General features: G+C 44.4%; 1 protein-coding gene across 6 annotated transcripts in view; it reads left to right on the forward strand.

Annotated features, from left to right (window-relative positions):
- The window catches only part of orc4 (origin recognition complex, subunit 4), a 132,231-nt gene extending 123,074 nt beyond the window's left edge, over nucleotides 1-9,157 (forward strand). For 4 of the 6 annotated variants that reach the window (XM_063048593.1, XM_063048594.1, XM_063048595.1 and 1 more), the window contains one exon: nucleotides 8,853-9,157. In XM_063048593.1, the coding sequence (XP_062904663.1) occupies nucleotides 8,853-9,035 (183 nt within the window). In that variant the 3' untranslated portion in view covers nucleotides 9,036-9,157. Of the gene's footprint in view, nucleotides 1-7,087; nucleotides 7,178-8,852 lie in introns of all 6 variants that reach the window. The other 2 variants (XR_010018040.1, XM_063048597.1) reach the window with 2 other exon arrangements.
- The last annotated feature ends 4,635 nt before the right edge of the window (nucleotides 9,158-13,792 follow it).

The raw sequence follows: 13,792 nt of genomic DNA on the forward strand, positions 1-13,792 counted from the left end.
GATGATCCTTGGTTCACCCAGCTCCTAAATGCAGTCTTTCAGGAGCTGGGGTTGGCTGCACTTCCAGCAGGTGTAGTCATCAGGTTCCACGCATTCCCACATCCTACAGGAGCAGCGTTCCACTGCCATCCTGTCTGCACTGTACCACTGCACTGGCAACCAAGACCAAACCAGCAACAACAAAATGAAAAACCTACCCTTCTTGCCTGTTTCCCTGGCCTCAGCCTCTAAATTCCCACTCCGATGGTAGCTGCTCCGCTAAACCCCATCTGTCTTTTATGGTTTAAAAAATAAGAAAAAAAAACCCATGCATTTGATGGCAATATATTTCGATATCAATTACATTTCTACTGTCAACTGTTGCTTTCGACATCAGTGCATCAATTTAAATAATTGATACTTGTTGCATGGGGAGCAATCTCTCCATGGAAACAGATTAGGAATTGAAGCTAATTTTTTTACTTGCAGTAGTGCAAAAGAAGTTTGTAAACCCTGTAGAATTTTCTCTATTTCTGCATAAATATGACCTAAAATGTGATCAGATCTTCACGCAAGTCCTAAAACGAGATAAAAAGAACCAAATTAAATAAATAACACAAAAAACATTATACTTGTTCATTTATTTATTGAGAAAAATGATTTGTTATGACATGTATTTGTCAGAAGACGTATGTGACTCTCGGGGTAATACCTTTTACAAAAGCTATTTAAAGTCAGGTGTTCCAATCAATGAGATAAGATTGGATGTGTGGGTTGTAGGGGTGCCCTACCCTATAAAATAGATGCACAAAGTTAGGTTACTGGCAGAGCCTGCTCTTCTCAAGCAAGATGTTTATGTGCCCTATTCCTCGACCAAATCAACTTTCAGAGGACCTTAGAAGAAGAATTGTAGAGATGCACGAAGCTGGAAAAGGCTACAAGAGCATTTCTAAAGACCTGAGTGTTCATCAGTCCACAGTAAGAGAAAATGTCTACAAATGGGGGAAAATCAGTACTGTTGCTACTCTCCCCAGGAGTGTGTGTCCTGAAAAGATCACAGCAAGAACACGATGTGCAGTGCTGAAGGAGGTGAAAAAGAACCCAACGGTAACAGCAAAAGACCTTCAGAAATCTCTAGAACTTGCCAAAGTCTTGGTTCATGTGTCCACTTTAAGAAAACCACTGAACAAGAATGGTGTTCGTGGAAGGAAACCATGTGGATGTTCTACAACTCTTCTGGGACAATGTTCTGTGGACAGATGAGACAAAAGTTTTAACTTCTTGGGAAAAATGCACACTGTTATGTTTGGAGGATAAAGGGCACTGTGCAGGACACCATAACCTTATCTCAACTGTGAAGCATGGTGGAAGGAGCGTCATTGTTTGGGGCTGTTTCAGGGCTTGTAATCACTGAGGGAACAATGGATTTAAAATTGTATCAAAGCATTTTACAGGAGAATGTTGGGATAGCAGTCTGTCTCCTGAAGCTTAATAGAAGTTGGATAATGCAACAAGACAATGGTCTGAAAGACGAGAATAAATCAAAACAGAATGATTTAAAAAGAAGAAAATTTGTGTTTTGGAACAGCCGAGTCAAAGTCCTGACCTTAATCCTATAGAAATGTTGTGGAATGACCTGAAGCAAGCAGTGTATGCAAGGTAGCCCACCAATATCCCAGAGTTGAAGCAGTTTTATAAGGAGGAATGGCCTAAAATTTCTCCAAGCCGATGTACAGGACTGCTCAACGGTTACTGGAAACATTTGGTTGAAGTTATTGCTGTACAAGGGGTTCACACCAGGTTCTGAAAGCAAAGGTTCACATATTTTTTCCAACAAATACATGTAATATTGGATAATTTTTCTCAAGTAAGTGAACAAGTATGATGTTTTTTGTGTTATTCATTTAGTTGAGTTCTTTTTAACTAGTTTTAGGACTTAACGTGAAAATCTGATCACATTTTAGTTCATATTTATGCAGAAATAGAGGAAGTTCTACAGGGTTCACAAATTTTCTAGCACCACTGTATTCAATTTGATTTTAAAGTGAAAGTATGTAATATTTGTTACGTACCCCGTAACTGGGTTGCCAAACCAGCAGAAATGGATCACTCAGTTGGAGTCTGGAGTACTAGAACTAAGAAAGTTTTATTAAAGAAACAAGCAACACAGTAATCGAAAGGATAATAAATGCAACAGTTCAGTGATGATAAACACACATGTGCACAGAATTAAGATAACAGCATCAATCAAGCTCTATCGTTGTCTAGGGGTAAATGACCAATTTCAAAATGACTCAAAGTTCAGTCCAGTTTAGTAGTTCAGTTCGCAGTAATCGTTGCCATGGCGGTGGACAACGTGGGGGAAGAGAGAGATAGAATAGGAACAACTCATCATTCAGAACGGCTTCACTCACAGACCAGCAAGATGGCTCACAGACCAGCGAGATGGCTCACAAACAGCTTTTGGGCAGGTCCTTGGTGATGTCACCTGAGGTCACCGACTGTGACCCCTCCTCCAGATGCGGTCGATCCTCTGCAGTGAACCCGGCACCCAGGCAAGGGCGGACACACACCGGGTTCCCGCTGATCGTACCTTTCCACCCTTGTCGTTGTCTGGGACTTCTCACCCACTCGTGAGAAGCGCACCGCTTCCAGGGTCTCGTTACCTCGGGTGGCGTGTGTCTGTCTTAGCGAACCTGTCCCTTTTTATCCCCCTGCTGGGGTATCGCCTGTCCATCACTTCAAACAGTTCAGGGTTCAAAGGGGGGAGCCGCTCCAGACAGCTCTTCCTCCCACATCCCTTTCATTACACATCTCCAGACGCTGCTCCATTGTTCCTTATCTCTCCTTCCCCTGAGGGCAGGTGGCAGACCAACTGCTGATGCCACTGATGCTAGCCCAGGCCAGCCAACATCTTAATTTTATGTGTATTCTCGTAACACTTCCCCCCTTTAAGGATTTTTACCGGGAAGTAAAAATTACAAACATGACTACATTATCTGATACATACACAATATACATCTTTAACAGTTATTTAGCTAATACAGAGAATTTGAAGCTGTCAACACCTTGACAGACAGTCATCACATTTTCTGTTCCTTTTACACGTGTTATTAATAATCCCTTAGACCAGGCTCCAACTCAGCAAACTTCATAGTGGCCAAAAACACTGATGAATTGCGACCAATGTAACCTCTCATTTGGTTTTGTCCCGGACCACAACAACAAGGGTCGTCCCATTCCGACTCAATTTTCCCTCGCAAGGGCTTAGTAGGAGGGGGACGGGTATTGACCGCAGAGTTATTGCAAAACTTCCTGCAGTACCCCACCATCTCCAAAAGCCTTCTGAGGGCCCTCTTGTCTGTCGGGGTTGGGAGGTCAGCGATAGCCTGCACTGTAGCTTGCATCACTGCCAGCTGCCCCTGTGTCACCACAATTCCCAGGTAAGTGACATTCGCGTGGCCGAATTCATTGTTTCCAAGGTTCACTATCAAGCTGGCTTCAGACAGCCGTGTTAAATTGCCAATACACACCTCTGTGTTCATCAGCCCTTTAGTCACTGAATTACTCAAAAAATATGGGTGTTGTTTACTTGGCCGCCCTATTGTAACCGACATAACCCAACGTCCCAGTTCTTTGCATTTCCTCGGGACAATCAAACACATGGGTGCGAGTCGTTTAATTACTCCTTCGGGGATTAAGGGAGAGACCTTATCAGTAGACCTGGCCAAAACAATAGCCTTCTCCCATCTGACCGATCCCATCCTAATCTTTTCAAAATGGTTTTTTTCCTCTTATCAAGGGGCCCCTAGCTTCATTGATTTCCACGCTAACACCGACTAGGTTTGTTAGCATATCAAAAGCCGGTGACCGTCTCAGTTCGCGTCGGTCATGATCAATAACATTTTTCCCCCTGGGCAGCCGGTAACTCTCTTTCATGATTCCACCAACTGTTTCCTCCAGCACCGCAAAATGTCCACCGGGGGGTACCTCGTGGGCCATGTTAAAAACCTCATCCCCATAACTCTTTTGCACCACCCCCCACTCCTCATCTGCGGATGCTGTACTTGATTTCCCTTTCTTCCTTAGCACTTCCTCATCCGCACAATAGCCTACTAGTTCCCTTGTCAAGGTTGTGTCAGAGAGAGCGGTCTCGGCAAAAACCATCAGCCCCTCGTCTCGCTCCTGCGTCTGCACAAATTCTTTCCTGGCTACTGCTACGTCCGTCCCAGCTCCCTCACTACCTCTTATCTCACTACACCCTGTCTCATACAAGGTTGGCAGAAATGTTTCAGCCAAATTCACCATCGCGGGCGGGGCCTCCATGCTGGCAGGCTGACCCGTCAATCTCACGACTGGGAACACGATTCCTCCGGCGATGTCATTACCGAGCAAGACTTCCACGTCTTTCATCGGTAATTCGGTCCTCACCCCGATCGTGACTAGTCCAGAGACCAGGTTGCTCTGTAAATGTATCTGGTGCAAAGGGACTGACTCTGTCCCTTCCCCAACACCTTTGACCTCTACCTCCCCAGTCTGGGTCTCTGAGCTAAACTGTAATACACTCTTCAATATCAATGACTGACACGCTCCCGTGTCTCTCCAGATCCGCACTGGAACTGGTTTTAACCTCTTTTTCACTGACACCAGTCCGGCCGAGATAAACCTCTCGCGCCCTTCCTGGACTTTTTCAGACCTGTCCTTCCCTAGCGGTTCGCTTAACAGCTCAATACAGCCATTCAAAATTTCCGCTTTTCCTTTCCCCGTCTCCTTCCTTGGGGCAAAGCACCTGGACGCAAAGTGTCCGACTTTCCCACAATTATAACAGACGACTCCAGGAGACTTCCTACCAGACTGCTCCCGGTCTACCTTATCCTTTTCACTAGTCCCCGGCTTACTTTCTGACTTTTCCGGCGGACTCTCCCCGCCGTCCTGACTACCCTTCTGGTAGCCTTTACTCGGGGCAACCTTCATTTTATGCGTCAACGCATACTCATCCGCTAACTTAGCAGTTGCGGCTAACGTGGCTGCCTCTTTCTCATCGAGGTAGGGTCTCATACCCTCAGGGACACAACCTTTAAACTGCTCAATCAGAACCAGTTGCAGCAGTCTGTCGTAATCCCCCTCTACCCCTTTCGAGGCGCACCAACGCTCACAATATGTTTGCATCTCACGAGCAAACTCCAAATACGTGCGGTCCCACCGCTTCCTCGCATTCCGGAACCTCTGCCGGTATGCCTCCGGGACCAACTCATAAGTCCTGAGGATGGCCTCCTTCACCACCTCATACTTCTGGGCATCTTCCGGGGATAAAGCTGAGTAAGCTTGTTGGGCCTTCCCTTTCAGTACACTCTGAAGTAAGACAACCCACTTATCCCTCGGCCATTCCTGACTTATAGCTACTTTTTCGAAGTGGAGAAAGTACTGATCCACATCGGTATCGTCAAATGGGGGAACCAGCCTAACCTCCTGGGTCGCCCGGAACCCTCCACCTTGGTTCGGCACGAGCCCCTGCTCGGCCCTTATCTTTAACTTCTCCAGCTCAAATTCCCTTTCCCTCTGTTTCTCCTCTCTCTCCAACTGTCTGTCCCTCTCTCTCTCTTGCCTTTCTACCTCTCTCTCCTGCCTTTCTAACTGCTTCTCTTCGTGTTCTAACTGCCGTACCCGGAACTCGTGCTCGAGTCTCAGTTTTTCAAGCTGTACCTGTACCGCGTCTCCAGCAGGTTTTTCAATAGACACCTCCCCCAGCTCACCTTGGGGAAACACACCTTTAGATACATAGTGCTCTACAATAGCTCTGTGTATCTCCTCTCTCCTCATTGTCGACTTCACCTTAGCAAGATTCACCCGTTTTGCCACAGCTATCAATTCCGATTTCCTGGCATCCTCTAATGCCTCCAAGGTCGGCGCCTTTATAAATTCCTCAACCTCCATTTCTGCTGTTTGTCTTTTCTTTCTTTCGGGAATTTTAACCCAATCAATTTACTCCGTCCCAAATTTAGCGTTCAAAATCCCGGACGAGCCCCCACTTATGTTACGTACCCCGTAACTGGGTTGCCAAACCAGCAGAAATGGATCACTCAGTTGGAGTCTGGAGTACTAGAACTAAGAAAGTTTTATTAAAGAAACAAGCAACACAGTAATCGAAAGGATAATAAATGCAACAGTTCAGTGATGATAAACACACATGTGCACAGAATTAAGATAACAGCATCAATCAAGCTCTATCGTTGTCTAGGGGTAAATGACCAATTTCAAAATGACTCAAAGTTCAGTCCAGTTTAGTAGTTCAGTTCGCAGTAATCGTTGCCATGGCGGTGGACAACGTGGGGGAAGAGAGAGATAGAATAGGAACAACTCATCATTCAGAACGGCTTCACTCACAGACCAGCAAGATGGCTCACAGACCAGCGAGATGGCTCACAAACAGCTTTTGGGCAGGTCCTTGGTGATGTCACCTGAGGTCACCGACTGTGACCCCTCCTCCAGATGCGGTCGATCCTCTGCAGTGAACCCGGCACCCAGGCAAGGGCGGACACACACCGGGTTCCCGCTGATCGTACCTTTCCACCCTTGTCGTTGTCTGGGACTTCTCACCCACTTGTGAGAAGCGCACCGCTTCCAGGGTCTCGTTACCTCGGGTGGCGTGTGTCTGTCTTAGCGAACCTGTCCCTTTTTATCCCCCTGCTGGGGTATCGCCTGTCCATCACTTCAAACAGTTCAGGGTTCAAAGGGGGGAGCCGCTCCAGACAGCTCTTCCTCCCACATCCCTTTCATTACACATCTCCAGACGCTGCTCCATTGTTCCTTATCTCTCCTTCCCCTGAGGGCAGGTGGCAGACCAACTGCTGATGCTAGCCCAGGCCAGCCAACATCTTAATTTTATGTGTATTCTCGTAACATATTTCAATCAAATCTAATTCCTTAATGTACAAGAATTTTTAAGAATGCATTTTGGGAAGTTTCATGATCACATCCGCAAAAGAATCATCCATTTCTGGCTTTGCCTTGCATAATTTTATGTGCTTCAATAATGTTGTTCTTGTAACTTCGCTGTCTTAGTAAAATAAGATCTGTTTTTCTTCCCTCATTGTGGTAAATCTTAAAGCTTCTGTGAAGCTCAGAACTCTGCATATTGAAGGCACCAGAGTGAACATTATTTACACATCCAGCCTTCAATGGAGCAGTTTCCAATAAAGTGAGTCACAAAGGCACTGCCTATAATGTTGAGGCGCCAGATATATTATAATCCAATAAACTTTAATATATGTGATTATATGATAAGCATTCACCTATGGAACTAACCACTGTAATCTAAATGCTACCCTGACTTTATTCTGCAGTTGTTAACAGTGTGAGGACTGACATGGACCTCAGTTATTGCAATATTCTGTATATTACAGTCAATAGCAAATGAACAATGCTTGCCTTTGCTTTAAAAAGTTATTCACAATGTCTTAGTGCTTTGAACTTGCATGATAAACAGGGGCCAATGTAGTCAGGTTTGGATGATTGCAGGCAGACTGATCAGACACACTGACGTATTCGTCAGAATGGCTAGAATATGATGTGGGATTGGTTGAGAAACAAATACCAAAATTCATTTAAGTAACATTTGGGAACTAAAATCTTGACATCAAATGAACTCCATTAACCAGAATGGGAAAAGAGACAGTAAAAATTCAGTTCCTGCTGATGAAATGGGTTACAACATAGGAGGCAACTTGGCTGTTGTTTTCATACCAGATCTCTATCAGTTCTGCCTCCCAGTTATGAACATTTTATTTTTCCAATTCTATCTTGAAGGGCATAATGGAATTTGCCTCGACTATGTCAGCAGGCAGTGCATTCCAGATGCAAATCATAATTTTAAAACGGATTCCATTTTATTTTCCAGCTGTGTCTACTTTAGTCCTTAACTGCTCTGCAGCCTTCCATTATCCACCATCTCCAGATCAGTTTGTGTACTGTTATGGAATATCACTTCCCCCTTCCTGTCTCTCCCTTCTACCCTTATAACTTTGCACCTGCACTCTATTCTCATAAATCTTTTCAGGACTCTCTCATGCTTTCACAGCTTTGCTTTAATGAGGTGACCAGAACCAAACTCATTGTAAAGCAATGGTCTAGACAGATTTCCCTGCTTTATTACTTTATGTCCTATTGATAAAACCCTTATCAGCCACTTCTTCAGACTGCCCTTGCAATTTTCAGTAACTTGTGCATCTTAATTCTGAGTCTGTCTGCTTCAGCATTCCTTCTCAAAAAGTATTGTCTGTATTATCTCCACTTAACAATCCACTTTAAATTGCCATGTAAGTTCAGTCCAAATCACTGAATTCACTGATTTGCTCTTACCATTGGCACCAATTACTTGGAAGAATTGTCAGTTTTGCCCACTTCAAATGTCAAACACTTAAAACTTATTAGAGAAAAAGAATTGTGCATGGGAAATCTGTGGAATTTTCATCGCCTGCATGTACTGGACAGATCATTTAGTCTGAACATGCTTTTATGAGAGGATTTCTTTCTCTAGAAAGAAAGCTCACAAAAATACTATGTTTAAAAATGAATTATTGTCAACAATGCAGTGCTGAATTTTAGAATTCGTAAACATTTCAGTCATACTGTGACAATCACATTTCTTCAATATATCAATTTCAATTGAAGGTAAGTTATAAACTGCCAACAGCTATTAATACCTCGTGATTCATTTTTGCTAGTCTGCACAGTTCAGCTAAAATTTGCATCAGTTGACACAGAAGGCGTTTACCCCTTTCCAACACCATTCTATCAATATTGTCTTACTTTACTTCATTTTACTTCCCTCTTGTTAGAAGATGACCAAATATTTTTTCTTTTACTTACGATAGGCATTTGAACACCTACATCAACTGGAGTTGATCAAACCAATGGAAGGTGTATCAGTCCGAACCCAGAAAGAATTTCAGCTGGTGAAACTACTACTGGACAGCAGTCAGATAATGGATGCACTGCATAAGTATCCACATTGTCCAACAGACGTCCGTCTCTGGGCATCATCTCCTCTGGAATAAGCCACTTCAAATTGGAATTTGTAAATTAAGGAATTTATGTTTGTTTATACATTTTTACTGGAAAATTAAAGAGACTTATGGCAGTAAATGAAAATTATTTGCTAATAAAATGCCAGAAAAATATCCTAGTTTCATGAATATGCATTTGTCCTCATTAAGAAATTAGTGTTCATTACCTTTTCTACCCACCTGGCGTCACCTATCACCCTCCAGCTATACACTTTCCCCTTCCCTCTCCTCCATCTTTTAATTCTGTCATCTTCCTCCTTTCTTTCCAGTCCTGAAGAAGGGTCTGGGCCTGAAAAGTCATCTGTTTATTTATTTCCATAGACGCTGCCTGACCTGCTGAGTTCCTCATGTTTACCAGTGCTGTACTCCATCTGCCAGACCCATTCCCACTTACTCAACCTATCTGTATCTGTCTGCAGGCTCTACGTATCCTCTGCACAATTTTCCTTTCCACTCAATTTAGTGTCATCGGCATTCTCTGCACATTTTGAATAGAAAGGGATCGGTTTATCACCAGCCATCCCAACAGCATCCAAAACACCTCCATTGCAATCTCTATTGCTGATGTAAGATCATTCTTATTGAGATTTAACACGTGGAAAACGTCTAGCCTGGATGGTGTCCCTGACTGTGTCCTGAGATCCTACACAGATCATCTGACAGGGGTATTTACAGATATTTTTAACTTTCCCTGCTTCAATCTGAGGTTTCTACCTGCTTTAAAAGGACCATGCTAGTACATAAGAAAAGCAAGGTAACCTGCCTACCACCGAGTGGTTCTGCCATCCACTGTCATAAAATGTTTTGAGAGGCTAGTCACAGCATCCATTAACTCCAATCTCCCAGTCAACATCAATCCAATGCAACTAACCTACGTCGGGTCTCACCGATACACCGGGAACACCAGACACAGTGTCGCTTCACCCAGGACTGTTTGGGGCCCTGAATAGTAGTGAGGAGGATGTGTAGGGGCAGGTGTAGCACTTGTTCCACTTGCAAGGATAAGCGCCAGGAGGGAGATTAGTGGATGGGATGAATGGACAAGGGAGTCGTGTAGAGAGTGATCCCTGCAGAAAGTGGGGAGAGGGAAAGATGTGCTTGGTGGTGGGATCCTGTTGGAGATGGCGGAAGTTGCAGAGAATTATGTGCTGGACGTGGAGGCTGGTGGGTGGTAGGTGAGGACAAGAGGAACCCTATCCCTGGTCGGGTGGCGGGAGGATGGAATAAGAGCAGACGTGTGTGAAATGGTAGCGATGCAGCTGAGGGCAGCGTTGATGGTGGAGGAAGGGAAGTCCCTTTCTTTGTAAAAGGAGGACATCTCTTTCGTTCTGGAATGAAAAGCCTCATCCTGAGAGAAGGGAGTTACACTTTTACAAGTAACAGGATGGGAGGTGTAGGAAGCTGTGAGAGTCCATAGGTTTATAATAAACATCAGTAGATAATCTGTCTCCAGAGATAAAGACAGAGAGAGTGAGAAAGGGGAGGGAGGTATAGGAAATGGACCAGATAAATTTGAGGGCAGGGTGGAAGTTGGAGGCAAAGTTGATGAAGTGGACGAGCTTCACATGGGTGTAGGAAGCAGCACCAATACAGTCACTGATGTAGAATAGGGAAAGTGGGGGACAGACACCAGTGTAGGCTTGGGACATGAACTTCAACATAGCCAACAAAAAGGCAGGTATAGCTGGGACCCATGCAAGTGCCTATGACTACACCTTTTGTTTGAAGGAAGTGAGGGAGGATGTGTAGGGGCAGGTGTAGCACTTGTTCCACTTGCTCCAAAGGAGAAATTATTGAGAGTAAGGACATGTTCTGCTAGATGGAGAAAAGTGGTGGTGGAGGGGAACTGGTTGGATCTGGTGTCCAGAAAGAAACAGATTTGAGGCCTTCCTGGTGGGGGATGGAAGTGTATAGGGATAGCAAAAATGATGATGGGGACCAGGGAATCTGAAATTAATGAAAAGATCCAGAGTGTGTGAAGTGTCGTGGATGTGGGTAGGATAGGGACTGAACTGCAGTGGGATAAAACAGAGTCAGGGTATGCAGATATGGGTTCAGTGGGGCAGGAACAAGCTGAAACAATGATTTTGTGGATTTGGGTAGGAGGTAGAAATGGGAGGTGCGGGTTGTGGGAACTAGAGGTTGGTGGCAGTGGATGGCAGATCCTTTTCCTCAATGCACCCACCTCAATAATAAGCAACTGCTATGAGAGGCTGGTCAAGGAGTACCTCTGCAACGTGTTGCCACCCACACTGGACCCCCTACAATTTGCCTACTGACACAACCGATTGACAGACAATGCAGTAGCCACAGCTCTACACACAGTCCTTACACACCTGGAGAAGAGGGATGCTTATTTGAAAATTCAGTTCTTGGACTACAGTTGAGCATTCAACACCATAATTCCCTCCAGACTCAACAAGAAGCTCAGAGACCTCGGCCTTCACTCTTCCTTGTGTAGCTGGATCCTGGACTTGCTGTCAGATCGCCAGCAGGTGGTAAGAGTGGGCGCCCTCATCTCCAACCCTCTGACCCTCAATACAGATACCCCTCAGGGCTGTATACTAAACCCCCTCCTTTACTCTCTGTATACCCATGACTGTGTCACCACCCATAGCTCCAATCTGCTAATTAAATTTTCTGATGACATGACATTTACTGGCCTAATCTCAAATAATAATGAGGCAGTCTACAGAGAAGAAGTCATCTCCCTGACACAGTGGTGTCAAGAAAACAACCTCCTCCTCAACATCGCAAAAACAAAGGAGCTGGTTGTGGACTACAGGAGGAATGGAGACAGGCTAACTCCTATAGAGGTCAATGGATCTGGGGTTGAGAGGGTGATCAGCTTTAAGTTTCTTGGCATAAACATCACCGAGGATCTCATATGGTCTGTACATATTGGCTGTGTGGTGAAAAAGGCACAACAACACCTCTTTCACCTCAGACGGCTGAAGAAGTTCAGTGTGGGCCCCCAAATCCTAAGTACTTTCTATAGGGGCACGATTGAGAGTATTCTGACTGGTTGCATCACTGCCTGGTATGGGAACTGTACTTCCCTCAACTGCAGGACTCTGCAGAGAGTGGTGCGGACAGCCCTGTGCATCTGTAGTTGTGAACTTCCCACTATTCAGGGTATTTACAAAGACGGGTATAAAATGGGCCCGAAGGATCACTGGGGATCCCAGTCACCCCAACCACAGCTGCTACCATCTGGGAAGCGGTACCACAGCATAAAAGCCAGGACCAACAGGCTCTGGGACAGCTTCTTCCACCAGACAATCAAACTGCTTAAATCATGCTGATGCTACTGTATTTCTATGTTATATTGACTATCCTGTTGTTCATAGTATTTATTATAAATTACTATAATTGCACATTTCACATTTGAACAGAGACATAAAGATTTTTACTCCACGTGTATATGAAGGATGTAAGTAATAAAGTCAATTCAATTCAAATCAATGTCAGTAGAACAAAAGAGCTAGTCATTGACTTCAGGAAGGGTGGGTTGGGGTCAGTGCATATGCTCCTGTCTACATCAATGATGCTGAGGTTGAGCAGGGTGAGAGCTTCAAATTCCTCGCTGTGAGCATCACCAATAGCCTGTCTTGGTCCAAGCATGTAGATGCCTCAACCTGCCTCTGCTTCCTCAGGAGGCTAAAGCAAATTAGCATATCCCTGTTGACCATTCCCAATTTTTATCAATGCGTCACAGCTTGCTATGGTGACTGCTCTGCCCATGACAGCAAGAAACTGCAGAGAATTATAGACACAGTTCACCATGTCATAGAAACCAACCTCCCCTCTGTGGATTCATGTCTATACTTCCAGCTGTCTCAGTAAAGCATCCAGAATAATTGAGATCACACCCTTACTTTTGGTGAGGGTGAGACTTGATTGCAGGATTAGCAGCACAGTGTTCCAGGTTTCGATGTGATTCAGTGAGAGGGATTAACAGGGGAGGCATGGCATTACTAGTCAGAAAAAAAGGTCACAGAAATGCACCGTCAGTGCAGACTTGAGGGCTCGTCTAGTGAGGCTTTATTGATAGAACTGAAGAATAAGAAAGGTATGACCGCATTAATAGGATTATATTCTAGACCACCCAACAGTCCTTGGGATTTTGTGGAGCAAATTTGTAGGGAAATTACAGACTGTTACGAAAAAAAGTGATAGTAACTTTCCACTTATTGATTGGGAATCCCATACTGTAAAAGAGCTGTATGGAGAAAAGTTTGTCAAATGTATTCAGGAAAGTTTCTTTAATCAGTATATGGAATCACCAACTAGAGGTATCGTGATACTTGATCTCTGGTTAGGAAATGAGACAGGGTAGGTCACAGAAGTTTGTGCAGGGCAACACTTTGCATTTAGAGATCATAGTGCCTTCAGTTGCAAGGTAGTTACAGAAAGGGATAGATCTGGTCCTCGGGTTGAGGTTCTAAATTGGAGAAAGCCAATTTTTATGGTATCAGAAAGGATCTGGTAAATGTGGATTGGGGTAGTTTGTTTTCTGGCAACGGTGTACTTGGGTAAGTGGGAGATTTTCAATAGTGAAATTTTGAGAATGCAGTTTTTATGTTCCTATCAGAATAAAAGACAAGGTAACAGGTTTATGTAACCTTGGTTTTCAAGAGATATTGAGGCCCTGTTAATAAAAAGGAGGCACAGAGCAGGTTTAGGCTGGCAGGAATGAACTAGCTTCTTGAGGAGTATAAGAAATGCAAGAGAACACTTGAGAAAAG

The sequence above is a fragment of the Mobula hypostoma genome, chromosome 5 (genome assembly GCF_963921235.1).
Source record: "Mobula hypostoma chromosome 5, sMobHyp1.1, whole genome shotgun sequence".
NCBI classification, from domain to species: Eukaryota; Metazoa; Chordata; class Chondrichthyes; order Myliobatiformes; family Myliobatidae; genus Mobula; species Mobula hypostoma.